The sequence below is a fragment of the Motacilla alba genome, chromosome 7, assembly GCF_015832195.1.
Source record: "Motacilla alba alba isolate MOTALB_02 chromosome 7, Motacilla_alba_V1.0_pri, whole genome shotgun sequence".
Classification (NCBI taxonomy): Eukaryota; Metazoa; Chordata; class Aves; order Passeriformes; family Motacillidae; genus Motacilla; species Motacilla alba.
Genome location: NC_052022.1, coordinates 18111161 through 18138475, shown reverse-complemented (window position 1 = coordinate 18138475; position 27315 = coordinate 18111161). Strand labels below are relative to the sequence as shown.

At 39.0% G+C, this 27315-nt stretch overlaps 1 protein-coding gene across 1 annotated transcript in view; it reads left to right on the top strand.

Moving 5' to 3' along the window:
• Positions 1 to 394: 394 nt before the first annotated feature.
• The window catches only part of COBLL1 (cordon-bleu WH2 repeat protein like 1), a 77249-nt gene continuing 50328 nt past the window's right edge, over positions 395 to 27315 (top strand). Inside the window, exon 1 of the mRNA XM_038142162.1 lies at positions 395 to 647. Coding sequence (XP_037998090.1) covers positions 574 to 647 — 74 coding nt within the window. The 5' untranslated portion in view covers positions 395 to 573. The remainder of the gene's footprint in view (positions 648 to 27315) is intronic.

Here is a 27315-nt window from a genome sequence, read left to right as displayed (position 1 = left end):
CCCGGCCCCGATGGCCGGGCAGAACAGTTTGATGCCCCACCGCAGGGTCCGCCCGCATCCCGGCCTCGGGCTCCCCGCCTGGCTCTCCCCACCTGTGGGGATTTCGCCTCGCGCCCTGGTGGCTGGAATGGGAAAGGGCTGAGCCCGAGGCGGCCGCCGGGACGTTTCGCTCGGGGAGAGGAAAATTCCAGCAGAGAGGAGCGGCCCTGCCCCCGCTGGCCGCTGACAGCCCGCGGCCGAGGCCGAGCGGAGTCCCCACTCCGGCCGCAGCTGGAGGGACAGGCGGGTGTGTGGGGGCGGGCGGGAAGGAGGGAGGCGCTGGGACGGGAACAGGGAATCTCTGTCTCCGTGCGTGCCGGAGCGGGGAAGGTTCTGCATTTCAAGTTTCTCGCCGCGAAGTTCGGGTTTGCTTTTGGGGTTTTTTGTGGTTTTTTTTTTTTTTTTTTTCCTTCTATGTTTTTTTTCTCCTACGCCCAAGGTGTGGTTCCGCGATCTGCAGGAGCCTGGCGCAGGCCGTGACCGCGGCCGCCGCCCCGGGCAGACTCCCAGTGTCCGCGCCGTAAACAGCGGGAAATGCCCGGGCTCGGGGGCGAGGCGGTGTCAGAGGCTGCGGAACGGGGCCGCCTTCCTCAGCCCGCCCCGAGCAGGTGAGGCGGGGAGCCGCGGCTCTGCGGGCGGGTCCCCGGCTTGCGCCCGCCCTGCGCTCCCTTGGCCGCCGGTATGGACGGCCGTGCTCGGCCGGCGGCCGCCCCGCCACCCTCCGGGTAAGCACAGCTCACGGCGCGGGCGGGAGCGCGGCCGCCCCCGGCTCCGAAGGGACAGCCGGCGGAGTCGGGGCCGTGCCGGGCCGTGCGCGGGGCTGGGTGAGTTGAGGTGAGGTGAGAGCGAGGGGGCAGCTCGGGTCGGGGAGGCCGGGGCTGTGCGCGGCCGGCTGTGAGGTGCGTTGCTTGGGACGCGGCCAGCGGCGAGAGGCGGCTCCCCAGCGGCGGGGCCGGGCGTGCTCCCCGTGCCCCTTCCCGGGGCTCCTGCGGCGGGGGGAGGCGGAAGCCCCGGGCGGGACCGCGGGCAGATGGAGCGGCGCGACCGTTAAACGGCTGCCCCGACGGCAGCGCGGCCGGAGCTGCTGGCAGGGGCCGCCGCCCGCCTTGGCCGTGCCCGACCGAGCAGCGGCTGCAGCGCCAGCCCCGCGCCGCGGGCAGCTCCCGCCGGGACGAGCCGCAACTCGCCTGCCGGCGTTGCCGTCCCGGTGCCTCTGCACCTCTGGTGCCGGACTGCAGCGCTGCCGGCGCGGGACTTGCCGGGTGCTCGGCACTGCCGGGATCGGCGCCTCTGGCAAATCACTGCAGGTCAGCACTTGCCGGTCGGAGCATCCTTAGGTATGCGGAGTCAACTTCCAGCTCACTGGGTGAGAGTGGCGGCGGTTTGGGAGGGCTGCGCCCTCCTCGGTGCTCTGGGAACTGCCGACGCTGGGGAAAAGAAAATAAACAAGCAGCATCTGTTTGGAGTAGTAAAAGGGCTGGCTTGTTTCTTTTTACGTGTTAAGCCCCTCTGTTTTTATTTTGCTTGTAGTAGAAAATCTAACTTTAAAGAAAATACTTTTTAAATCCTAAGTAAAACTACCCCAGTTATAGATCAGGAGGAGGAGGATTCTTCCTTAACTAGTCAGGTACATTTGAAGAAAATTAGTTTACTCAGTGACTTCACTAGGAGCTGGAGTGAATCAAAACACTGGTAAGACTGCTGAAGTTATCTGTAAATAGAAGGGACAAAATACATGGTGGGTGTATTTCTTAACATGGACGTTTTTGTGAAATTTCCATACTATTTGCAAAAACGGATTACTTGGATTGCTGACCAAGTGGCTACAGGATAAACAGGTGCAGATGACGGATATTTACTGTAGTATTTGCAGCAGTAATCGAATCAGTTTGAAGTCATGGCTGTAGTGAATTTGGAAGACTCATAAAGGGGTATTTATTCACTTAAGGCCTTGTCACCATTCCACATTTGTATGTAGCTGTTGAGAAATTGACTTTATATTGTTAATCAGTGTAAAAGGTATAATTACAGTATAGATAATTACTGTGTTTTAAAGACTCCAAGTACTTAAGCAGAGTTGGAAGGACTAAGTATAGGATAATAGGTTTCTTTTCCAGGTTAGGGAGTGGCAAAAACAGTATGTCTTGAAAGTCTTCAGTTTTACTTGTGAGCAGGAACCTAAAATCAAGCAGAAAGACACAATTATTAAAACTTTGGCTGTTCTGACAGTTCCTCTAGGCCTGTTGCCTGCCATAAAGCTGTTTGGTATAGTGAATTTTGGCTGCTGCTTCACATCTAAGTTCCCTTTATGTGACTTCAAGCATCTGCCAGTATCCACTTCTGGGTTTTGAGATACATGTAGCAAACAGTACTGCTTCTTGCATTAGCCCTGCCAAGAGATTTTCAGGCCTTTTATCAGCTGTTCACATATAATTTAGTACTTAGAAAATCAAATTGCCTTTCTTGCTACAAAAGTTCTTTATTGACAATCTTAACTATTTCTGTAACATGGTCTCATTTGCTCATGAAATGCTAGATTTGAGGGAAAAAATGTGGATATACCAGAAAGAAGACAACTCCCAGTTTTACTGAAAGTAGTCCACAGATACATTTTTGAATAGTACACAGTTGCTGTTCCTTCTCTGTGATGATAGGAAAATTTGTGCAATCTGGGAAGAATTTCAGTTGAAATAGCATTTTTCTTTAAATGTGTTACCAAATGATGTAATATACTGCATTACATCGCTTCTTTACTTGTTTAGCCAGGTTGAAAATGTTGTTAATCTGTAGCTGAAAACTCTTTACCAGCCAGTGTATTCTTAAATCACTGTTTAAAGTTCTGTGGAGTAATTGCTGGTAACTCTAAACAGCTGAGGAAGTTTGTTGATGCTAACTGCTAAGAAGGTTGTGTTTTGTAAATTTTCAAGCACTGATGTTAGTTAAAGCTTGGAACTCCTATATAACTTGATCACTGACGGCTCTTTAATACAGAATTTTGTTATCAGATCTATGGGGACAAGCTTTGGAAAAGGATCCTGTAGTATCCTTTTTTTTTTGCATTCAAGATTATGCTTTCCTATTGAAAAATTGTTTATTAAAACTGGTTGTGGATAAAAATATTTGTCTGAATTTGTTGAGAAACATGCTCATGTTATTATCTCTGTACATTCAGGGTAAATAAGAAAAGATTGTTTAAAATGGCCTCTGCGGGATTTCTTTTTTTTTTTTTTTTTTGGTTTATAATATAGTGAATAGAGACTGTGCCCAGCAACTGGCTGGAGTATTTTGGAATATGATGAATAGGAGGTGTGTCCAGTAACTGGCTGGCCATGACAGTTTCTTCTCCAGGAGAAACTTGGCTGGACAGTTAGGGAGTTTTATAGCTCATCTATCTTACCCTGAGTCTGAGCAGCACTCACGGCACAGAGCTCCCACCAGGCCAGTTGACAGTCTGCTCCTGTTCGTCACAGAGCTGAATTTGCTTTATAAAATTATAGGAAAATATGTGATTTAATAGTTATAAATAAAAAAGGAGTGGCTGTAGTTGGTGTCCTACCTTCTGAACACAATTTTCCTACTGTTGCTGGACAGCAATCCCGTAACCTGGAGTAAATACTTTTTTTTTTCATTACAAGTAGATGTCACTAGTTGACACGGGATTTTACCATGAAGAACTGTATTATGGCTTAATATGCCATTAGAATATTGGAGCCAATGTGAATTTTGGTAAATGTAATATTGATATCCTTTGAAATACAACCTTCTTGTTGAGATCCACCTTTAATTCAATTGTAATGTTTCTAAGAATTTCGTGTTATTTCATTTATTCCCATAAATCATATTTAAAGCTGCATGCTTACATACAAAATAACAGCTTCTGACCTGCTTTACCCAAGCAAACAAACCCACTTTGTTTTTATCATTGTCTCTGTGTGTCTAACAAAAACATGCTTAGGAGATGGAGCTGCTCTCCAGGGCTGAAGATAGAGCTGGTTGTGCAGGGGTGGGGCTAAACAGCTTTGATTAGCTTATTGCCAGAAGCACTTCTGTGTGTCTTCAGGTTCCCATTCACTGCTGCTTGGTGTAGTGGATGTAGTTGAAAAATTTAAGGAGATCAGGAGAAATGTCTTTTTCACATGGTTTCCAGGGCTGTCTCAGGTAGTAAGAGATGCTTTCAGAAAACCCAAGAAATTTACCTTTTCTCTTGTGTGTAACTGAGTTTTTATCAAATAATTTCAATCACGTTACAGAGACATCAGCTGTGGCGCAGTTTTGGCAAATGTCTGGTGTCAAGCTTGGAATACTAATTTGAGCTCTCTTCCTTCTCTTTCAAGTGTTCATTTGTGTCAGCTCACAGCATAGCCACAGGTTTGTTCCAGTGTAAATGAAAGTCCTTCCTGTTGTGGAGTGTGCGAAGGGACAGCAAGTGCAGCAATAGTTTCAAACCAAGCGTTCTATGCCCGAGCCACAGCCCCGGAGTGGGCGTGGGGGACTTGGGTATGTGTCTGAATTTGCTCAGTTTAGTGAAATTTACCTAAGGGTGAAACGATGTTTTTCTCTTGCAGTGAATTATCTGTTTTCATTGCTCTGTATATTGTGTACACGTGTTTATCATTAAGTACAAGACCTTTTGTACTCATGCTACTAAGTGTGGGTCTGTCTTAGATGTGGGTCTATCTAATGGGTCTATTTAAGATGTGCTTCATTTCTTAGACCTGGGACTTCAAGGTAATCCTTAGCATGTTCTTCTCACCCCCATGACCCTGATGAAGAACAAGTAAATGAGCAATAACAAAATGGAAAGAATTTTGAGAATTTGGGACTGCAGAGCTTGCTGGATGTTTGAAGCAGGGAGTTAGCTCCTTTGTGGGTGGATGCCCATCAGGAGCCACTTGAATGCTAATCATTCCAGGGGCCAATTTGCCAGCTGAGTTCCAAATGTACACATAACACTTCTTGAGGTGATTATGTTGTTCTTAACATATCTGCCTTAAGCAAGGCAACCTCAAATAGTGGAATGACACTGATGCTGATGCCATAAAGTGAATGTTGTATTTAAAAGCTGTTTACTCAAACTTTGTGAAGTCTGAAGTCATAGCTGGGTGCATATGGAATAGTTACTGGTAATGTTCCCTGTTGGAGTGTGTTGCTGTGGGAATGAGATCAAGAAAACATTAGGGGGTGGAATGCGGATACTAGGGAGAAAAAATGTGTAGGAGGGTAATACACAAATAGAGATTAGCAGAGTTATTTCCAAGCTTTGTCCAAATGTGTTGGTATCCTGTGAAAAAGAAAAATGAGAGCTAGATAGTGAGGTATCAAAAGCATTTGAGGGGAAAAAGTGCTTGAGACTGGAAGGTGGGTTTTGGTGTTACCTTATGGTAGGTTCTTTTCTTTCTGCAGTTACTGCAGGTTGTTTTTTAATGTACTTTAAATGGGACCACAGTTTTTTCCTAAACCTGAAAATCACAATTTCTTTTGAGAAGGCCCACCTGTGTTGGGTGGAAGAAGAAAAGAGTTCATTTTAGGGGACCAAAACCTTAGATTCCAGAGGAAACTGAAAGTCTTTACAGGACTTCTGTCATCTGACAGACAAAATAATTGAGTAGTAATATTATAAAGTCACAAACAAGTTGTTTCTCCTGTAATCTGGCGACACCTAAATAGGTCACCCTTCATAAAGTGCAGTACCATTTCTGACTATCTCAACTGTAGCTTGGAAAAAAAAAAATTCTGAGCATGCTGGATTTTCTAGCCTGACTGCTGTTCTGGGCTGCCACTGTTGTAGTTTTATGCCTGCTGGGGAACAGCAGATGCCAGATTATCCAGCCAGCCCTTTGAGCTGTAACAAGGTTAGCATGCTCAACTAAATATTTATTCTTTTTTTCTAGAAATTTACAAGTCAGTGTAACGAGTTGCTGTGTTAATGTAGTGGGTACAAGGAATGCCAGGTGTTCTCTTTTATAGCTGCTTGCAAGTTAAACCAGATCTGATTGTTCACTTTCTTTTCTTCTCACCTGGCTCTCACTTGCCCAGAAGCTGCCCTGCTACTCTAACTTAAGTTCACATAGCTGTCTGCAGTTTGAGGAAGTTGCTCTTCACTGTGTACAGCTCTAAAAGAGCTGACGTCAGGGCATTAGAGGATGACAAGAAGCTGAGGTGTTGGCTCCTGGATTCCTGTAGAGTTCTGTGGCTGTGCCCAGCATTAGCACAATGAGGAGGAAACTGACTGTGCAGCTTGCAACAATGGAGGGCTCAAGGGGGAAAACCACCCCTGCTGTTCTGAGCTGTAGTAACCAATTAAAAACCTGATGCTTCACCTGAATTCTCTCTTGAGGTAAGATTCCACAATTAAAAATGCAGCTCTTTATGAAGTGTATTTGAACACTTAGTAACTGGAGTTCCAGTAGATGTATTCTGACTTAAAATCTTCATGTGATAGACTGATGGATATAACTGCATTTTTTCATGGCTTAATAATTTTTTTTTTTTTAATGCAGAAGTGGAATACCATGAGAATTCTTACAGAATTCAGACTTCCTGGATTTGTTTTTATTTGCTAGAAGGTTATCCAGTTCAGAAGGGGCATGTGCATTTGTTTGGTTGTTGTAAATGATCAGAGTGCCATAGGTGGTTAAAGGATGAGTCCCTAATCTATCTATGAAATATCTCCCTTGGGAACTTGTATTAATGTCAACTCTGCTGCATGTCTATGGTTGTGAGCATTACTATTTTCAGTTAAAGAAAATAGAGCATGTGAATATTTTAGCTGGGCTTAAGCTTTCTTCTGTGAGAAAGCATTTGTTTTGCTGCAAGCTTTAGCTCTACAGAGGTTCTCATTGAAGAAATAGTACAGCTTGGAAGCTTTCTTAGCTGTGTTTCAAAAATACTTTCTGCCTGTTTATTTGATTTTCATTTATTTTCTGGAAATAGAGCTTGGTTTGGAATCTTATTTATTATATTATTTATCTTATATTATTATTTAATAATAGATAAACAAACCTCTCCTTCCCAAACAATGCAAACTGTTGCTCTGTGTTAAACAAGAAATGTTGTGAGCTTGAATTTTCCTCCCAAAGAAAGATACAAAAAACCTCCAACAAGGAAAACACCATCCTGTCTCAAAAGCAGAACATTAAAAATCTCTAAAATCAAATAAATTTTCAATCTAATATTCCTGAGTTATCGATGTATTGATTTAACAATGTTCTTTTTTGTTTTATGGGCCTTGGTTTTCTGTTGATTAGTTTTCCCTTTTGGTATTTTACCTTACTTTAATGTCAGGCCTTTAGATAGATTTTCTTCCAAAGCCTTTCTATACCTGGGGTTTGATGGGTAACTTTTGAATGTTGTGCAGTGGGAAGAGCATAAGCATTTACAGCTCTGCCCTTAACACAGACTTACAATTGATAAAGTTGTTGGGTGGAATTGCTTCTTGTATTTCTTTTTCACAAAACGAATTGCGTTTTTTTATTTCATCCAGTTTGACTGTTCGCTTGTTTTATTTGGGTTTTTTTTTTCAATCTGTGTCATCCGCCCCTCCCCCCACTGTTCAATGTGCTGGGATGTTTGCTGAATTGAGTGAGTTAAATAAGAATGTTGAAGGAAATGGGACCATCAGCAGAGTAGTGTTACTTTTGCTCAGAATCAAATATGGTGTGCTAAGTTTGGTTTGTGTTTTTTTGTCATTCACTAGTCTGCCATTTGTTTAAGTATCATTGTATTGCTCTTGACTTTTGTAAAGCCTAGCTCAGTCCTTCTGTACTGTCAAACTAGACTGACAAAATACCTGGGCATAACATTGCAGGTACAGGATGGCTGGCTCCTGGGCTGGCTATTGTTTGACTGTTGTTGAGACAGCAATGTTGAAAGCTCTTTTTATGTGAGAGGAATAAGGCTTTGTCTCTGATCTAAAAAAAAGAGGAGCCAAAATATTTATTAGTAACAAAGTTGAAAAAACATTTAAAACTTGTCTGCTGGGTGTAACTCTTTGAGGCAAAGATGAAGTACTTCTTTCTTTACTAGTAGGAGGACTTCGACATTCTGTCCTTCTCATTAAAAATAATACTGTGCAGAATTCAAAATGTAACCATTCTGGCTTTGAGAGCATGGAAATCATTTGCATGGATGGATGGGTTTTTTACTTTAGTTAGTAGGACAAACAAGGTATGTGTTAGTTGATGACAATAGTGTAGTAGGTGGAATTTCTGATAATTTTAAGGCATTTGTGTAACATCAAAAATTCAACCATGACAGCAATTCAGGCTTTGATTTTTAAAATTTTAAATTAAAAAAAGATTTGGGACATTTAATTCCTCATAAATTAGGTATCATTATATGTTGAAAGTTGTTCCAAGGTTTCAAATTTTTATTTCTGAAGAGTTACTGCTTTTTCCATTTACCCTCTGAAGTCTCCACACCTAAGCTTTTCTGTATCCTCTGCTGGTCTCTGATTCATGGTCTCTTACTTTCCCTTGCCTGCAATTTTGGTTCTCTCCTTCCACCCACATTACAAATAAGCCTCACTAATTCCATCCTTGGCACCCTCCTTGAGCTATATTTACCTCATTCACTTTTTAAAGTACTCACTGCTTGGAGGAAGTTCCTTTTTGCTTAATCTTAAATAAGTTTTTAAGTCTACAGCTACTACTAAAGAAAGATGTACTCCTTTTTTTCCTGAAGGGATAAGAACCCAGCAGGTTGAGTGGATCTTCTAGCATTTTGGCTTTGTACATTCTTGGAAATCTTCACATTTAGAAAAAGCCTTGCCTTGCAGCTTGGTCTTTCCTATGGTTTTTTTCTTTTCTTTTTTTTACCCCCTCTATACCATTCTGCCTGTATCTAATTCCTCTTTCCCATCTTCACTCTGAAACTCTAAATTCTTCTTTTTTATAAATATGCTTTCATGTTTAAAAATTGTGTATTCTGTTATACCTAGCTCAATGCATTCTTATTCCCTTGTACTCATATGGGCATTGAGGATATTTTTTCACTACGCTGTTGAAGGGGAGAAGGGTTTCCCAGGCGCTTTTATGTGGCATTTTAAAGTGGGATCATTGACTGTCTTTGCAGTTGCTGGTCTCATCTGCTCACTTATCTCTGGCTGAGTAATGCCTTGGACATTGCAGGACTTGAAGCTGAGGTCTCAAGGCTGGCAGTGATAGCCACAGACATGAAATAGGATTTTTTTTTTTTTTTAATTCAAGCAAGTCAGAGTTTACCTATGACTTTATTGGGCCAGTAGCAGTAATTTTGTTCATGTATTACATGCTGTCCCTTTTCAGAATTAGATACATATAAAATTTGATATCTCCATGATAGATTATCAGGAATTTGTTGTAGAAATGAACTGATAGAACCTGTGGGTCAGGTGTGTCCTTACTCCTTCAGCTTCTTCATGCTTCTCTCTTGTTTCCTGATGGTTGATTTGGGTTTTTTTTTTGAGCAGGGAGATGGCTCTGGTTTTCTGGCAAGTGATATGTGGAGAGATCAGAGGATTTTGGAATCTAGATAATTTTTGTGATTTGTTTTGATGGTTCTTTTGCAGGGCAGGGCCCAAAATGCCCCCTGTCCTGTCCTAGGTATTGTTGAGATATTCTTAATATACCTGGCAATGCTTGTTCACTTTTGTAGAAAAGCAAGGTGAAAATGTAGAAGATAGGGAAAACCAAAGCATTTTATAAGCACTTCTTCAGGGCTGGTTGTCGATAATGTAAGAGAGAATCTGAAGAGGCTTTTTTTGGAAAAGTAATAAGGATCTGACATCACTGTCTGAACTGTTGGAATCTGTCTGATTTCTAAGCATCTTTCTTAGACTGGTCTTATATTTCCACTGCCCAAACATTCTTACAAACTTTCCAGTCTTCCTCCCAAAATACACTGCTGTAATGTATCTTAAGTTAATAAAGGAGAGAAATGCAATGAATTGTAAATGTTGGATGAAGCCTTAAAAGTATACAATGATTTATTAAAAAAAAAAATAGGGATGTGGTACTATGATAGTTTTAGAAACAGTCAAAAAAATCAATGTTCTTTAAGATACTGCTTTCGGGCTCCTGTTGTTAGGTTTTCTCCCTGCTTTTACTTACCACAAAATTTTCCTGGATTTTGTAGTTATATGTAAAGCTTGCCAGCTAACAGGTTTACAGGATTTTTTTTGAATTGAGACTGTTTGGAAATAATGACACATAACATATATGCTGAGATTTCATCCTATACCATCCTACTCCTATAGATGGAGTATTTGAAATGACTTGGTAGCCTGACAGAGCTCTTGTGGAAGGATCTCTGTAGTGCTGGTCAGCACTCTGCCCCTCTGCATAAGAGGCAGCTGTCCTGCATTCTGTCTCCACTAGAGAAGAGCAGCTTCACATTTCCTGAATGAAATCTGTGTATTCTCTGACAGGCTGATGCTGCCTCTTCCTGCTCATGGTGGACATGGACAGTAGGAAATGACGTGTCCAGTGAGTTGTTTATTTTGTAAAAATGTTTGTCAGGGCCACTTGGAAGAGCTTTAACAACTTAATGTAGAAACACTCTTGCAAAATTCTACCCTAGTTCATTGAGAAGAGTGCAATTAATTTGCTGGCAACATACTCTCAGTAGGGAAAAATTGTTAAGTATTCGAAGAGTCCTTCTGGACTCTTGGAAAACAAAAGCTCCAAGTTAAGTACTTTATAATGTTTTAACTTTCATTTTAAAATAATTTTAAAAGCTTAATGAAATCTGGAAAACTCTATCTACACTTATTGCCCTTTCCCACATCCTGTCACTTCATATTTCACATTTCAGTCATACACTGACTGTTTCCTTGAGTCAGTTTGTGGTATCATGTGAATAAATGCTCAACATAGTTGAAAGATCTCCCATCTGTCTGTAAAAGACCGTGTGATCCTTTATCAAAGACAAAAGGGCATGGCTAAACATGGCATAGCATTGGTTGGAATTGTAAACAGTCATTTAATTCAAAAAACTTTTGGCTTCTGATGATAAAATGGGATCCATTAGAAAATGTGAGTCACATTCTCAAACTGACCAGCTGTACCACTATTGTGTACCATTGTGCTTACCAGTGACTTTGATTAACAAATATTTTCACTTGAATATTTAAGTGACAGCAAGAAAGGAGCGGCTTGGTCACTTGGTCGACAAGAAAGGCTGATTAATTCAAAGATCTGACACTGGATGTGGAGATTTCTTCTTCTTCCCCCATTTTTTCTTTCTTTGTTTGTATTTTGAATAATTGACAGAAGTTGGATACCTCTCTCCCTCCCTTATGGACTCTCCAGGTAGAAGGAAGTTTGTGTGTCTTGTTCTCAATTGAGTAGGTTTGCTGCTGCTGTTGAGCTGGTAGGTTCAGTTGGTTGCAACTTCATGTTCTTGTCTTCAGTCAGAAGAAGCCTGTGATAAGTTGCTGGTAATCAAAAAATGGAAGTCTGGGGTAGTTCCTTTTTCTGTTTTTAATGTTAGACAAGGCTTTAGTTTCTTTGTCTGTGTTCACCTTAGGATATTGTAGTTTGTGATGTTTTTGAAGTGTCAGCTTTGAATTTCTGCATCCAAAGAGCCTTTCTGCTTTAAGCTAACAGCATTATGCTAGTGACTTTATATCCATGTAATAAAAAATTCTAAAATTCTGGTTGTTGTCATTTTACGTGTGTCAAAACAACAGTGGGATGGCCATTAGCCACAATTTCAGTCTCTTCTCTGATATGAAGCCAGAGTACTTTTCATGAATTTCCTCTTTTGGGAGGCATTCAAAACTGAACCCATACTTACTGGGAGAGAGAAAATGTACTTAGGGGAGGTTGATGTGCTTTAGGTTACTGACACTTAGTTTTACTCAGCAGGGTGAGGGTGAACTTTGGAAAAGCTCACAGATTTGCAGCTGAGTTTTAGTGCTCCCTTATTTATGTCTTGTTCTGCTTCTATGATCTGCATAGATAGCTGCTCATGAACTTTTTATCCAAATTGACTGCTCTGGTTTTCCACTTGTTAATTTCAGTTTTATGACAACAAGTGAAGCACTTATATGCCGCAGTTAATTGTGGGGAAATAATGACAAATTTTGGAAATTTTAGCAAATGAACTATCTGCAGCTCATTCCTGACCTATCTCCTACCACTAAGGACAGGAGTAGACACTCTGGTCAAGGTGATATCTGATCTGCATTCTCCTCACTTTGGCTTCTTCTGCTGCACAGTGTTGGCAGGAATTTTGCCTGTTCTTTGCCCCTACCACAGACTGTTTTCTGGCCAGACAAATCCAAGGTTCTCTATTGCTCTTGAATCAGGGCCATTAACTTCTAAATAAAAAGTTTGCCCTATGTTGGTACTAGTAATTGCCTCTTTGTTTTCACTGAGATTGTGCTGATATGCAGCATACCACTTGTTTAAGGATAAATGGGTAAAGAATGTGGATGTCTTATAGATATACCTAGCAGAAGTTTCCTCATTTTATAAGTTTTTAGTGATTTAATGTATTCAATAAGCAACAATTTCTTCTAAAACTTTTGAACAAATAAAGTAGTAGAGTTAAGCACTCTTGGTCTTTCTATTTCTAGAGTGTGACAGCATATGAATGGCATGTTCATCAGTTACTGCATGGTTACAGAGTATGAGCATGTAAATCATTCAAAATGCTATTTGTCTGGTTACTTTCATGGGTAAGAATGTGGAAAATACTGCATTTCTGCAGTATTCCAACTGTTGTGATAACACAGGATACAGAATTATTAAATAATCCATGCTATGTCTGATGAAATGTTTTAGACATATATTCTTTTAGGCATTTTACAGAGATTTGCTGTTATATTCAGGGAAAATGTCTAAATCCAGGATGAACTTACAAAGTTGGTTTCGGATATCAGGAATTTGTGTATTTTACAGGCTTTAGGAGATCTGGCAGCTTAGATATTTTTGTCCTTTGTTTTGAAATCCATGATGTAAGAAAACCCTTTTTGTCTGAAATTTCTGGGGTGGATTTTTTACGTGACTTTTTGGGTGGGAGAAGTGTGTATTTAGTTAACATTTATAAACTTAAGTCACATTGTGTCAAAGTTTGCAGTAAAGCTCTATTTGCTCTATAGGTCAGGTGGGTACCATGTAAGAATTTTCATAAGGAAAGAACCAGGAAGATAAAATGCTGCTCGGTTGAAGGGTGCTGTTTCTTATAATGACAAAGCACTCAGTTGTGGGGACTCTGATAAATAAAGCCCGTAGACAAAGTGTCCAGCTGTACTTTAAGATGAAAACAGGATGTTGGTTGTATTGCTGCAGGACTGCTGTATAAATCAAAGGATATGCTGTTATTGCTGTTTAAGGAAGCTGTACTCCCTTAGAGTGGTTCTGTATATAAAAGAATGGTAATTGCTGTGCTTATCAAGGACTGGCAGTTCTCCTTTTCCAATTGTGACCTGGTGAATCCACCTCAAGCTCATGACTTAAAGCCTTGCCAGTTATTTTAATCCCCTATTCAACAGGACAAACAGAATGGGGTTATTTTTACCTCTTTATGATTGCTTAGAACAAGTGGAAAACCCCTTTGCTATATTTAAGTCAAAGGTGATTTTACTGAGGAGGATGTGAAATATTTTCCTGGTGCCTGTTAAACCCTGTTGGTTCAAGCTGTGTCCAGTTAGTCGTGGCATCTGGAAATGGCCAGGTGGCTTTTTCCCTGTGCCAGTGTCCTTGCTGGTTTTTTTTCTGTTTGGGTTTTTTTTTTTTTTTTTTGGTTGTTTTTTTTTTTTTTTTTTTTTTTTTTTTTTTTTTTTTTTGCGTTCACTTGTAGCCTCTTTAAATTTTTGTTCAATAGCCTAAGCCATTTTTGGTTTGTTCTCATATTCTCTTTTAAAGCACTTCTTTGCTCTGTTTGTGCTGTTCCACTGTTTCTTAATGCCAGCTAGAATGATGTTGCCTTTGTTTTTAAAATGTTTTTATGCTTCTAAGCACTACATACACATATATTTTCCCTCCTCAAGAAGAGGGTATGCCAAAATACTTTTCTGCTTTTGATTTCTACCAGTTTACTTTCGTCTTCAGGGAAATCATAGAATTATTTGGCTTGGAAGCAACCTTTGGTGATCATCTATTGGAACCTGTGGTAGATCTGTAGTGCACTGTGGAATGGCCCAGATTGTTATTTAGGAAATATAAGTAGGTTTTTCTTAGGCAGAAACAGTTTAGAGTAATTAGTAGAGTGTTGTCATCCTCTTAGCATTTGTTCTCAGGTGCAGAGTTAGCCTCCTTGCAGCGAGAATCCTGAGCATGAATCAGATGGGAAACCCTGCTGCTGATGGAAGTGGAGGAACAGAGAAAGAAAGGGAAAAGGCAGCAATGGTGAGTCAGGTGTGCAGTACTCTAAGGGAAAGTAGATATAATTCACTCCTGAAAGAATATTGACACAGCATAAACTTAATATTCTTTTAATATCAATTGTGCTTTGTACTGAAACATAAATTCATCTTTCAAATGCATAGTTTCCATGAATTTTGATGCTCATAATGACTATTCCATTATGTATCATCACTTATCTACACTTCATTGAAGTTCTGTGAGGGAAGGATGTTGCAGGAACTCTATAGGCAGCTGTGTTTAGGCTCTCAATACCCATTGCTATCTCTTTTCCATAATTCCTGATTCCTTATGATACCCACTTTTCAGTATCTTTTAAATTAAAAATGTTGATAAAATAACCTTATATCTAAAACTAGGATTTGACTGTATTCTTATTACAAGTAATGATGTGTTTTTGAAGAAGTAAGGCCTCTCTAATCTGCTTCTTTCTGCTTTTTCACATGGGCGGCAGAAGTCTCAAGATCTTAAATATGTCTCATTTCTTTACTAAGCAGTTACTAAAGTGTGAAGTCTTTTTTTTGAAACATAAGGAGTTTATGTAGTACTGATCAAGTTATATTGGGTGTACTTGGGAGGATATGGTATTACATGCAGAGATAAAAACTCCTGTGAAGGGGAACCTTTTCTGGGGCCAGAAACTAAGTTTTGAAAACATATTTGTCAGTTATCAGGTGTCCTAGTGTCTGTAGCAGCAGTTTATTAATTAAGGATAATGTTTTAGGGTTGAACTGTGATTTTGGAAAGTGCACATGATATCTAAAGAGTCATGCTCTCTGGTTATTAAAGATAAACTTTAAATTCTACCTGTTCATATAAATATGCGGTTCTTTAACAGGCCAGAAGCATGGTTATCAGGAGACATGCTGTGGAATTACCCTGGTGTGACCTTGTAACTGATGGATTTGAAAAGCATTAAGCATTATTTGAACTGGTTCAGTACTCTGAAGGCCTCTTAATTGTACTGCCAGTATTCTTTTTCTTAAAACTTGTAATGAAGGGGGATGTATTCTGGACTGCTTGTCTCAGTCACACACTTACACAGGCAGTTCTCACACTGCACTTGTATTGTACCTTAAAAAAATTGTGTTTTGTTTGCTTGTTTGGTTTGTTTTAATTTTGAGCAAGTGCTATATGACTTTTCATCCACAAATAGCTTTGATAAGTAACTTAGTTGCTTTTGATTAGTAACTTAAACCTTGGCAAGTATGTAAATTCCTCAGCAGGGCACTGGTTTTGAAGAGCTGCTTATGTTCCAGGGGAAAACTTTTGAACAGATTGTTTCAGAACATGTGATTTTTATTTTTTAATTTTTTTTCCTTACTTCTGTACTACATTATCTGCACTGATTTACTCCTTTCCTCCAGGAAGCACATTTGCATTAAAGATCCGGTCTTCTGTTTATTTAGTTCCTGCTGCTTATTGCTTCCATGGGGTCCTCTTTGACCTTACAATTAACAGAAAAATAACTGATATCCTGGGAATTAAATCAAGACGATATTAAGTACAAGGAGCTGATAAATTCTGGTGGATTCTTTCACTGATCAAACTTCTCTTTTGACACGCTAAGATACTCAGTAGTAAAAATAAAGAAAGAGATTTGAAAAAACAGTGAGGAGAATGTTTTTCAGAGAACCTCTGATGCTTCACTTAAAGCTTTAAACTACAGGAGTCAGGGGTATCACTGGTTGCTATTGTTAAATGTTGGCTTTGTCATCAGAAAATGTCAGTATTTTCTGGAAGATACTCTAACCTGGCCTGAATCAATTCTTGTTGATCTGAGCTGTTTTGACTACCTGACTTGTAAGTAGAATAGTTGCATTGCACCATAACATTGTGCAATGTCCCAGCTGATACACCCTGAGTGCTCTTTTAATTTGGTCAGCAGATGTAAGGACTCCTGCTGCAATTAGTGCAATACTGAAATAGTAGTAAGTATAAGAGATCATTCAGTTTTCTTTTAAGCCTAATGATATACAGCAAATTCAGTGAGATAACAGTGAGGGTTCTCCTTTGTTGGTTTATTTAAATTGTATTATGTTATTATAATATTGTTGGAAATAAGCAAGACTGATGAGAGATAAAGCAGTCATATCAAAGAACTGAAAGGCTTGACCCCGATGTTGTCTGCTTAATGTCACTTTAAATGTCTAGGCTTCCTAATTTAGTCTGATTTGAACATAACAGTGTCATGTTCAGAGACACAGGATGCCAAGAAAGGAAGCAGATGATTTACATCCCTTGAGCTTCCCTAAGTGGGAGTTTCAGATTTGAATTTGGCAATAAAATAATGAGATTTTAAATGATAAAAGAAGGTGGGGTACCAAGGCCCGCAACTGAATGCCTTGGCAGCTAAGCTGGTATGTACTTTTGCCAAAATGGAAGGGATGATTGCATTTAGTTTTTTTATTATTAAAAAAAAATTAAAATAATATGAACAGGAGTGGACAACCTGAAAAGGCAGTTCATCCGTCCAGTGGAGAAGATAAGAACCTGGAAGTTTTAAGTTTATGACTGGACTTCATGATTTTAAGGGTCTTCTCCAACCTAAATTATTCTATTCTTCTGTTGTTTCCTTCACCCAGTCACTTAGCTTCATCACTTAACATCAGTGGTGATAAAGTTATGCAGTCATGTAATTGTAGAAAGATAGAGAGAAATGACAGCTTGGCCTAGCTATAGAATTTTTCTTGCAATTTTCTCAGAAGTTTTTGTCAATGTTACTATTCTTTGCTTTTGCAAAGTAAAACTTGATATCCTAATTAGCCACCTCTGACACCAGTAACTTGATATCCTAATTAGCCACCTCTGACACCAGAAAGCTAACAACATAGAATATTTTTTAAAGGCTGTTGGGTCATATTTGCAGTCTGAAAAAATGTTTCACACAGTCTGCAATATTACCATAGCAGAGGTATCCCCCATTCAACCCTGTTTCACATCGGCAAATATGCAGAAAATGGAATTGTGGGAATATAAATGATGGTGAGCTTGAGAAACCATGCGACCTTAGGCACAGAAATAATGCACTGATGTGAAGTGTTTGAAGAACATCCATTTTTTAGCCAGGTTAGGGTTTTTTTTTTTTTGTTAAGCAAAGAGATTCAGCCAGGCTGCTGGGTAGTATTTAGAAGGTATGGTCTGGTGATTTGCATCATGATTAGCAGTGGGACCCAGTGAGGTTGTGTAGCCAATGGCTGGTTCTTAGATTTGAGAACATGGTGAGAGGCTGGTGGACCAGCCTGAGAATCACTCAGTTTCCTCTGTCTTTACCTACTCTAACTCCTAATCTGACAGGTGAATTCTGGTATCTCTTAGCAGCAGGTCATGCCTTTTTTGAGGCTCTTTACATAAATTAAGTGAAAAAACTGTATGGTAATTTTCTGCTCCCTATCAATATGTCTGATTCAATACTAGACCAGCTTTGTCCAAAAAATTTGTGGCTGTAATTTGTGGCTGTCCCAGAACTTTGGACACCAAACCACTTATGTATTATGGTGGAGGCAGTAACATGATTGCATCAATTTTCCATCCACCATCACTCCTCAGTCCTACTGAGATTGTTAAAGAAGTGGTCATGACTTTAGGGTGGAAACTGGGACAGGGACAGGATTGTCAAAATGTGATGGGGCTTTTGCATCATAGGTTTTGGACTCCTCCTGGGAGGATTATGATGATAAGAGTCAGCTGTCTTAAGTTCTTAATTTGGCAGAATCATAAAATGGTTTCACTAAATGTTACAAAACTGGCTTTGCATGTGTGGTTAGCTTATGCTGTAAAGCATGCCATACAGATATTTTTGTCTCTCCTGGATACTTTTTTTTATCATGTAGTACTTGGTTGTTCAGTTAAAGGAAAATATTTGTGTTCTGAAAACAAATGACACACACACAGCTGTGTAGCCAAGTGACCCAGAGAAAATGAGTTCCCATGATCCATGTGAATGTGCAAGTGATGGGGACCAGAACTTGTTCTTTGTCCAGTAGTTCAGTTGTGCCTGGCCTCAAGGGAACATGGAGCCATGCTCCTCATCCTGTTAACTTTCCATGGGAATGTAAGAATGTGCCTCGCAGTGTTGGCTAGGAATGGTTTTGTGCAGGGTTTTGTTTGGCTTTTTAAAATTTATTCTATCTTAAATTCTTGTGGGTTGTGCAGAAAGTTGGACTAAATATTGATTTAGGAAGAGTGTTAAATTGTGTGATACTGCAGTTTTTAAGAGCTGGACATAAATGTTTTGCATTGCAGTGACAAGAGCTATACAGCCATTTATTTTCTGTCTTTTATGTTCTTGAACAAATACTTCTGTTCAAGGATAGTTGGGAATGAAGGGAAGTATTTAGTCATCTGCATAAATAAATAACTTTGAAGTCCTGAGATACCCAAGATGTGAAAACATAGATTATATTTGTTTGGTTTTTTGTTCTACATTGGGTGAGACAGGACTAGAGTTGGTAGAATCTTTTCTTTCATATTTGATTTTATGAGTCAAAATTTGGCTATTTGTTTTTTTGTTTTTTTCCCCTTGGTGGGATTGTATTTGTGTGTGACCTGTTATCTAGATCTGAAAATTCTGTAATGGCACATCAGAGACCAAGTGCTGTTCCAGTTACTAACGTCCAACTAGGAAAGCTTAATGCATTGGCTAGTTTCTGCTGTCCAGAAACATTATTCCAAAGCTGTGAAAAATATGTACAAATTAACTATGAGCACTAATTTGCCTTAAATAAGGAAATTAAAAAGCAGAAAAAAACATAATTCAAACAAAAGGCATGTTGGTTACTTCTGTATGTCTTCTAAGACACAACTTCCTCAAAGTTCATACTTTTAAGGATATGGCCTTGATGAACAATGTACCTACTTCCCAAATTTGTCCACTTTCATTTAGCTGTCTATTAATAATGGCATATGTGTCAATAGAGGGGCACAGAGCAGTCTATTGGAAGCATATTAGATTGCATCCAGTGTGTCTATTTTTTGCTTAAATAGTTACTTTATTTAGAATGGATGAAGTTTGCTTCCATTAGTTGCATTCAGCACATGACCTTGCAGTGTTATATGTAAACAGTATCATGGTTGATGTTGAACTGATGAACTGGGAAGTTATGATATGAAGTGTTGGAAGTACAGTTACTCAGTGTCTACACACTAACAATTCAATAGAAGCCCTTGCTCTCCCATTCCAAGCAGAGGAAATAATAACAGACAAATCTTGATGGTAGTAAGAATTTTCCTTTGAGTTTTGTGGTTGGCTGATGGTTTGTTTTGGTTTTTTGGTGGGTTTTGTTTTGTTTTTGTTTTTGGGTTTTTTTTGAGAGGGAGGTGCCTTAATTACTTTTGTATTAAATACATTATTTTTAAGCAATATTGACACCAGGCACTGATGTTTTGGTACCAAAATTAATTTATTTTTTCCAGGTCACTAACTTTTTAATTTAGCCTTTGTCAGGCGGAAACCCTTTATTAGCATGCAGAGTGCTTTAGTATGAGTCCACAAAGTAGGCAAATATGTGCTCAAATCAAATTTATATAGCTTTGCCAATCTGTACTATTACATAATCATCTGCCTTATCTAATGTTAAAGTCACAGCTATATTGGTGTGTTTCTTTGCCCATATATTAATGTTGTGCTCTCTAATAGCAGAATAATCTCCATATACAAATAGTTTTAAAAATACGGGGAGCAATCTCCTGGCAGAAAGAATGTCTTGGCAGTTGAAATAATTGCCAGTCCACTCTTGAATTTCTGTCTGAGGTGAAAAAATTAAAACTTTCTGGTTTTTTAGAATTCTTGTCCTCTGGAATAAGAAAAATCATAGCAGATGAATTGGTGTTCTAATTTCTATCATGGTGCAACTGAACAAAAATACAATTTTGTTTATTTTTGTTACTGATTGTACTTTCCAGCTGAAATCTTAAATTGATCTAGGGCTTCAGCAACTAAAATGGTTGTGCATAGTCATGTAGTGTCTGTTAGTTCAGAGTCTACTGAAATATCAAATTTATACCTTGAAGGGACTTTTTGTTTTAGAAAGTAGAAAGCAACTTGTGATCCTGGATGACCTCCAACTCTCCTTCGAAATTTGGTTAGCTCACTAAATGAACAGGAATATCACTTTTTACAAATTTTCTGCTTTAACTCAAATGGCAGGGATTTGAAATTCGTGAGAGAAGAAGCCAACAAAGCAGATTTAATAGACTTCCAAGGTTAGCTTTGAAATACTACTGTAGTAAGTCATCTAGTTTATATGAAATGAAGTATGATTCTTTTATATATGAGAAGGAAAGTGTTTTAAAAGCATATGATAGTATTGAATGCTATATTAAGATTTTCATATACTTTTTTTAAAGTTAATACTGTCCTTCCTTTCAGAGAGAGATCTGTTTGAGATTTTGCCATCTCAACCTTCACAAAAAGTCATGGTATGAAAAAAATTCTTTAGCTTTTGTATGAAAATGCACATGCTTTGGAAAGATTTTTTTTTTATTTAATTGTTTCAGAATGAACTGACAAATCCAAAATAGGTATCAATTCCTAGCCTGTCTTTACAATAGCATTCTTGTGTTAATACTCTTAAATACTATTTTATTAATTTATAAAATACCCTGACATTTCTGAAGTAGGTGCCTCTTTTATGATGTAATTTATATTCTAGGGATATTTGTTGCTGGAAAATACAACGTTTGAAGAAAAACTACAGAAGCACTCCTGTTTTATACAAATGGGATTAGATATGCTCTGATTTGTCTGGAAAAGAATTAACAGCCAAGTAGTTTCAAAATACAGCCTACTTGCAGTGCCACCCTGTGGCTTTCTTTTTCATGGCTTCTATTAAAGCAACTGTTTTCTGTTGCCTCATCCCCAGCAGGAAAGTCACTTGTGAACTTATAAAATGTCTGTGCTCCTAGCTGCAGACCTGGTCTAACCAGGATAGTACAGCACCTTTTTGCCAATCTTTAGTGTTATTCGTCCATGCTGAAACCTGCTTAGATTAAGAATGAGACAGAGAATTTCTGAGCAATACCAGCTCATTCATCTGCTGAATCAAATCACTAGGCAATGCCTGGTTTGTTGGTCATTGAAAAGGAAAGATCACACTGTAGCTGGAAAGAAAATGTGTTACTTCTCAGCAGTAACTTGAAGGACTATGATAATTGGTCTCATTCAGTTCCAGCAATGTTACATATGCAAATATTTTATTTCCAGGTAGTCAGTTTTCTAGGCAGATGGTTTAACTTTAAAATTAGGTTGTCTAGGTAGACACAACACTGCTTATGGAAGTAGTTGATTTTATTTTGTATTCAAGACATCTGCATTTTTGTTGACTTAAACTGAAGGATGTCAGAGAGACTTTGTTTTTAAAAGCAGCATTATGCTTTGAAGTAGTAGTGCTTTGCCTTGCACCATTTTACAGAGTTGCTCAAATCTTGGTGGGATAAGTACTTGAATGTTTAAGACTTGTTTTCATATATAGGAAGAAATATAATGTGGAAGATATTTCACAGCAAGCAAGAACATAGGAAGTAACTTTTAGCGCTGCACCTGCTTGGCATATCTTGGAGAGGAAAAGCCTTCTTTCTTCACATCCAGTTTCGGTTTAGTAGCGTCTCTGAATGAAAGGCCAGGTTTTACCTGTCTGTATTTTCTTACTGTTATTCTGGCGGGGAACAGCAGAATAGCCCTTCTGCCCAGGTGGGAGCAGTAACATCCCTGCTCAGCGAGGCCTCAGCAGCATTCCCTGGGCTTATGGCCACTGCCCACCACCTCTCCCCCACACCCCAAAGGCTGGCCTGCCACTCCCTAGCGTTTGGACACGTATTTGAGTCAGTGCTCTTAGTGTTGTTGGTTAGTTAGTTTTTATTATAGTACTTTGACCATGCTGTCAGTATTTTCTTGCTGCAGAAGCGTTTGTTTTAACAAAAGACGCTTCCCACGCGTGCTGTGCGGTTGGGCCGATGGCGCTGCCCGGGTTTCCCTGCCTGCCCCAGAGCCGCTCACGCCATGCGGAGGCAGGGCGAGTGACTAAGGGACAAAGCAAGTCTGGGCTAGCAAAGCCTTAGCAGGCATTACTGAGACATCTCTGGGCTTCAGCGTCCTCACTGAGGGCTTTGTGTTTTGCAGTAATAGAAACGAAGAATGTGAGAGCATGGTAAGTATCAAGCTGTATACTTGATGTGTCTAGGCTTTTCTGATAAGCAGGTGCTTACATTTACATTTGTCTCCAAATTACAAAAGTTATACTTAGTCTTTTTAGGGTAGTAGATGCTTCTTTTTCCAAATTAACATATTTTGTGTGTAAATTGTAATTAGAGCTGTATGAATGTGGCATCTGAGTTTTTGCAGAATCTTAAAACCAGCAGTGGAAATATGTGATGCTACAGTCCATACTTGTAGTTATACTGTTTGTTGGAAAGTTGTGTAGTAAAAGCTGGAAAATCTTACATAGTGGGAGATAAAAATGCAGTTTTCTTCTTTCAGTGTTGACAGGATGATTCCATTCTTTGTCAAGCAGGCTTGTGCTTTTTTTATTTATTGCTTTTATTATAAATGCAGTGTGTACCTAAGCAAGATGACAAACAAAAAGCTTAGAAAGAAACAGTAAAAAACTTTTACTGTACTTTATTTTTGTCAAACAGTTTTGAGTGCTATAATACTTCCAGTTAAATACACATTTTGCTAAGTCTGGATTTCCACATAGGAACAACCAAAGGTACAAGTGGATGTGAGTAACAGGGACAGAGAAGTTTCTGATTGTCTTTATTTAGGAAGCTTGTTTGGTCTTTCTACTGCACATCAGGCTTCTGAGGTAGTGGTAATGTGTAAACTTAAGTGTCTGTGATTGAAATTAGTTATTGCAGAGATCCTTCAGGCTGCTCTAAATTGCAATGGAAGGAACAAGTTAGTTGTACTTTAGATTTTGGGTTTTGTTTTTAAAATGACTCAGATATAAGTCATGGACAATTCTGATTACTCCTTAAAACAGAAGACAGACTGTGGGAATGTACACATAAATGTACTTTCTTTTGTATCACAGGTACTCACTTGAGTCCTTCCTGTATTAGAATTTTCCCTGGCACAATGTTTCCTTCAATAGCATAGATCACAAGAGAACTGTAATTGTATCTTAAGAAATGTATTTCAAAACCTGTATACTTGTATCAAATTCTCATTAGTCTTCAGAATGTTAAATAAAAAAAGCCTGTTAGTGTTTCTAGTGGCTTTTCACTAGGAAAGAAAATTGCTGCTTGCTGTTGAGAAAGTGAAATTCATGACTTTGCTGTAAGCCCTGCCATATCCTTTTGATAGGTACTTTTGTTTATGTCTTTCTTTAAAATAAAATTTAGAAAATAGTCACAAGAGTTCACCTCTGAAACTTTCTGTCTCTAGGAACCTTTATGAAAAGATACATTTTTGGATTGTACACACAGCCAACAAGGGGAAAGAAAACAGCAAAAAAACCAAGTGAAAAAAAACCCCAAAACATTCTGTTCCTTGAATTCTGGGATTTGCTGTTTCCAGCTTGGACTGTTTGATGTTTTATAGCAAAAATATTGCCAGAAATAGTCACTTACTGTAACTGTTTGCCTTTCTGTTGGAGGCTTGCAATGTTCACAGGGCTACAGTAAAACACTGAGTCATAAAAACTTGGAGATTGTATTCCTAAGTTTAAAACTAGATAATGCAGATAAAGCAGACCAAGTGTTCTGTCACTGTAACCATAATAATAATGTAATGCTTTTCTAGCAGCACATCAAGACAAGACTCCTAGAAACATTGGTGAACTTGCTATGGTATAAGAGGCCTGTTACTGCTACTGAGTAAATATATTCCTTTCTCTCTCTCTTTCTCTCTCTCTCTTTTTTTCTTTTTTTTTTTAGAATATATTTGTATCACCTCCTCTTTTAATCTTTTCTGGGTAGGTAGAAAATCAAGGGCATGGTCCAATTATGTGAAGAGCTTTTTAAGAACTTGGAATTTATTAGTATACAAAATTTTGTTAAGCATTTCTATGCCATTACACAGAGCATGCTGCGCTGGCAGTATGGCACTGTGTGATGAGCTGAAAGCCCATGCAATGAGGGAAGGTTATGGAGCAGATTATCTGGAGTGGTATCGTGTGGCCTGTACAGGACAGCCAGGGGATCTGTCCCAGCCAGCATGGTTTTGGTAAAGATAGGTTCTGCTTGACCAGCTTATTGTACTCCTGTGACAAGGTCTAGTGGTTATTGTTTGCCTGGGCCTTAGTAAACCTTCTGATAACATTTCCCATAGCATTCTCCTGGAGAGTCTGAGGCTGCTCATGGCTTGGATGGGTGTACTCTGTGCTGGGTCAAAACCACATGTGATAGAGACGGAATGCACTTGCACTTCTAAATATTAATCTGGAGTTAGAAACTGAAGCAGAGAAAACCCAGTGAGCCTTTTAAATTTTTTTTGGTACAAAGAACATTTTAATCATACCGACCTGTTACATTTGACCTTCTTTTGAGATATTTTAAACTGTTTTGTAATGGTACCATATAATCTCTGCTTTATCTAGAATACAGTCTGTATTTTGGAAGGCAAATTTCCTTATTTTTTTTTTTTTTTTTTGGCTTTGTTGATTTGAACTTTTTTCTACAGAGTGATAGAAAGAGTCCCCAAACGTGATTAGCTGCCCCTTCCAGAAGCTGGTGTGATACACTCCCAGTCTGTAATACTGCTTCCAAAGATAGATGCTTATCTGAATTCAGAAGGTTATGTATGTGTGTGTGTGTGTTAAGTAAGAAGGAACACTGTATTGTTCTTCCTCATTCCTGTCTTGTGGGTGGCAGGGAACCTGAGGCATGTTCCTTCCCACGTGCCATCTTTATAGCCATGGACTTTTGCTCCCCTCACAACTTCTTACCCCTCTGGAATGAAGACCCTCTTTTAAGTGAGTTTCAGTGTCTGTAAAAAAAACCCCTTATCTGAGTTGTTTGATGTCATTATTAAAAAGGGGAGGACTTTCTAAACAGATTTTAGTGTTTATCCTTGTAGTACTGTATAATTAACTGTATAATTTTTCCATTGTCTTGTGTTTTCTTCACTTTGAAGAAGTACCTAAAACTTGCAAGATAAAGTTTATAACTGTAATATAATAATAATAATTTTTTTCTTTTTTTCTTTTTGTCATCTGATAAGCACAGAAACTCAAAATATTAAGAGAACTGTTGCACTAGATGCAATGTTCTGAAGAATGAAGTGAGAGAGTGCTGGGTGAAGCAAACACAAGGTGTCCTTGCTTCACAAACTGCTGTTGAGGATTGAAACATTGTAATTATTTTTAATATTTTCTTTTGGAAGGAGATGAGCGAGTGTTACTGAACTTGACCAGAGTTGCAGGTTTATAAAAACCACATTATACTGTGTATAAATATTCAGAACGAGAAACTTGTTTAACTTCTTACTAAAGCTACATCTAATTTTCTTACTGCCACAGAAAGATCTGTCACAGTACAGACTGTTCTGTCAGGGAATGGATATGATTATGGAAACTTTTATGTGAAACTGGATCTGAAAGTTTCTGAATTAAAATATGCGATTTTCCCAGAACAAAATCATTGCAGGAGCTTTATTTTGTCTGTTATGTATTTTATTTGCTTTCTAGGCCTCTAGGAGTGATTTAAGTAAGCACTGTAACTCTGGAGCTGTAGTTCTCAGATCTCTAAAAACACTGTGGGTTTTTTCGGTTGATTTCTGAGTGTACTCGACTGTTGAAGCCAGTAGTGACATTTAGTGTTCCAGAAGGTCTTTGCTGTACATGGCTCCTACTTCTGCTGGTTAAGGAAGATAATAGTGCTTCAGTTCTCCTTAGTGTCAAAATAAGTTTTGAAGAAATGGGAGGGCTGCAAAATATTACATAATAATAATGATAATAATAATAATAATGTTGTGTTTCTTAGAGAATCCAAATTCTCTTTCCCTGCCATTCTTTATCATAAGTGAGTTAGCTGGGTTTAAAAGATATTTTTAGCATTACAACTTTTAAATATTTGGATACTGTCTCCTTTTAACTATGTAACTACAGTTACAAGTCAGGTTTTCCACATTATGTTGCTTTCATGATGGTTTGGCAGTGGCTATCCTCTAGCCCTTCAAAGAGCTGTTTCCATTTGAGTTTGGTAACAAGGGTGTGACATTGTCTCAATTTTTTTTTTTTTTTTTTTTTTTTTTTTTTTTTTTTTTTTTTTTTTTTTTTTTTTTTTGGTGATGGCAATTAAAAAGGAAAAAAAAAAATCAGCAACAGCACTCAATAATATTTTGGGACTTAGTTGTGCCAAGCCACCACGTTCCTTGTTCTGTAGCGCCGTGTGTGGGTGTGGGTTGCCTGGAGGTGTGGCTGCACCGCCCGGCCGAGGCACGGCTGGGCCAGGGCACAGCTTCGGCTGCAGCCTTTGCCTCGCAGGCTAGGAGCTCAGTAATGAGGGCACAGTGGTACCAGTTAGTAACTCGTGTGTGGTTACTGAAATCCACCAGGGTTTCAGTGCTCAATTCCACATCTTTCAGTACTATTCTAACCATACTATTGAATAACATGACTTATAGCTGGCAGCAGCTTAACTTGTGGAAGTAACCTGAATGCAAGATTTGTGGTGGTTCTATTTTATTTTTCCTCTTTCTAGATCAGAGATTTAGGGATATCACAGTATACTGTTAATCATATGTCATATTTCAAGCTTTGGTAGATGATTATAAACTGGGATTTAAAAAAAGTAATTATTTAAGCATTAATCAATGATCTTTTGATAACATTGTAGCAATAGATCCATGGTTGTTGAATCTAGCTTTTCTGTAGAGGGTGTTTGGTGTAATGTGTATTGGCAGAATTCTCTAAGTTGGTATCTTCAAAATAAAAACAAGTTGAAACTTCCCAGAGGCAGCTGAATTAGGTTTGTTCATGGCTTTCCT